This window comes from Colobus angolensis, unplaced genomic scaffold (assembly GCF_000951035.1).
Source record: "Colobus angolensis palliatus isolate OR3802 unplaced genomic scaffold, Cang.pa_1.0 Scaffold64, whole genome shotgun sequence".
NCBI lineage: Eukaryota > Metazoa > Chordata > Mammalia > Primates > Cercopithecidae > Colobus > Colobus angolensis.
In genome coordinates this window covers 282,043-283,624 of record NW_012120043.1, presented here as the reverse complement: position 1 = coordinate 283,624, position 1,582 = coordinate 282,043, and the positions used below count along the sequence as shown (strand labels likewise).

General features: G+C 60.9%; 1 protein-coding gene across 1 annotated transcript in view; it reads right to left on the bottom strand.

Annotated features, from left to right (window-relative positions):
• Positions 1–955: 955 nt before the first annotated feature.
• Positions 956–1,582, bottom strand: part of GZMM (granzyme M (lymphocyte met-ase 1)) — a 6,398-nt gene continuing 5,771 nt past the window's right edge. The window contains exon 4 of the mRNA XM_011964085.1: positions 956–1,238. Within this exon, the coding sequence (XP_011819475.1) occupies positions 1,086–1,238 (153 nt within the window). The 3' untranslated portion in view covers positions 956–1,085. The remainder of the gene's footprint in view (positions 1,239–1,582) is intronic.

Genomic DNA, 1,582 nt, shown 5'->3' with positions numbered 1-1,582 from the left:
CTCAAAAAAAAAAAAAAAAAAAAAAAATGGGGACAGAGCCTCTTTTTGGGGTGCTGGAATGACAATGGGGGTGGGGCTTCCTTTTGGGGTGCTGGGATGACAGTGGAGACAGGCCTTCTTTTGGGGTGCTGCGATGACAGTAGAGACAGGCTGGTTTTCGGGGTGCTGGGGTGACAGTGGGGACGGGGCCTCTTTTTGGGGTGCTGGGATGACAATGGGGATGGGGCCTGTTTTCAGGGTGCTGGGGTGACAGTAGAGACGGGCCTGTTTTTGGGGTGCTGAGATGACACGTCACAGTGGTGGTTGCCCAGCTCTGTGAAGGTGCTAAAGGCCCCTGAACCGCAGTTTGCAGGGAGACTCCTTTGCTATGTGAGTTGTAGCTTGATGAAGCTGGTACTAAAAAAGAAGACCCCGCGAGGCTGTTCAAGGCCCAGCCCCAGGAGCGGCGGGGAGGGGGTAGGACGGGCGCAACCCTGCTGGCCTGCAGATCTGGCGGCCGCTGCCGTCCTGGCCAACGCCGCCCCCTCCTGGAAGAAGCCTTGGGAGTCACAACCTCCCTTTTTAAAGCAGGGGAGGGCCGGGCGCGGTGGCTCACGCCTGTCATCCCAGCACTTTGGGAGGCCGAGGCGGGCGGATCACGAGGTCCGGAGTTCGAGACCAGCCTCGTCAACAAGGTGAAACCATGTCTCTACTAAAAATACCAAAAATCAGCCGGGCGTGGTGGCGGGCACCTGTAGTCCCAGCTACTTGGGAGGCTGAAGCAGGAGAGTGGCGTGAACCTGGGAGGTAGAGATTGCAGTGAGCTGAGATTGCGCCACTGTACTCCAGCCTGGGCGACAGAACGAGACTCCATCTCAAAATAATAATAATAGTAAACCCCCGGGGAAATAGGTTTGTTGGAGGCCGCACAGCCAGCATGGACAGAGGTGAGCTGGGACTCAGGCTCTGAGCATTCCTTCATCATGATTTATTGGTCCCTCCCTGTCCCTCCCACCTGTCCTCACCCACCCCGCTGCACCCCTGGAGGGGAAGGGTCCTGTGGAGAGAGCGAGGCAGTCCCTGTCACCCCAGGACATCAGGCCGGATCAGCTGGTGACCTTCCTGATCCAGGACACGTAAGGCGCCACGGCGGTGGCCACAGGGGGCCTGAAGACGTCAGTGCAGACCCTGGAGCTGAAGGACAGGACTCCGGCCAACACCTGGTCTTTGCCACACACCAGGGGCCCACCCGAGTCACCCTGCGGGGGTGACACACTGCAGCTCAGCCTCTGCGCCCGCCGAGGGGATGAGCGGAGCAGGGCTGGGCCTGTTATCCCCAGGCTCAAGGAGACACAGGGGCTGCCCCAGCGCACACGCGTCCCCTCCCACCTCCCACTGGCCCTGTGAACACGGCTCCTTCTTCCCACCCCAGATCATCCTTGCTGGAGCAGAGGCCACAACTCTGCTGCTTCCCGGCCGTGTGGCTTTGGGCGCGCTGCTAAATCTCCCTGAGCCTCAGTTTCTGCACCTGAGAAACCGGGCCCGGGGCCCCGCTAGTGGTCCCCGCCCCCCAGCCCCCGGCAGGACTCCCCAGGAACGGGAG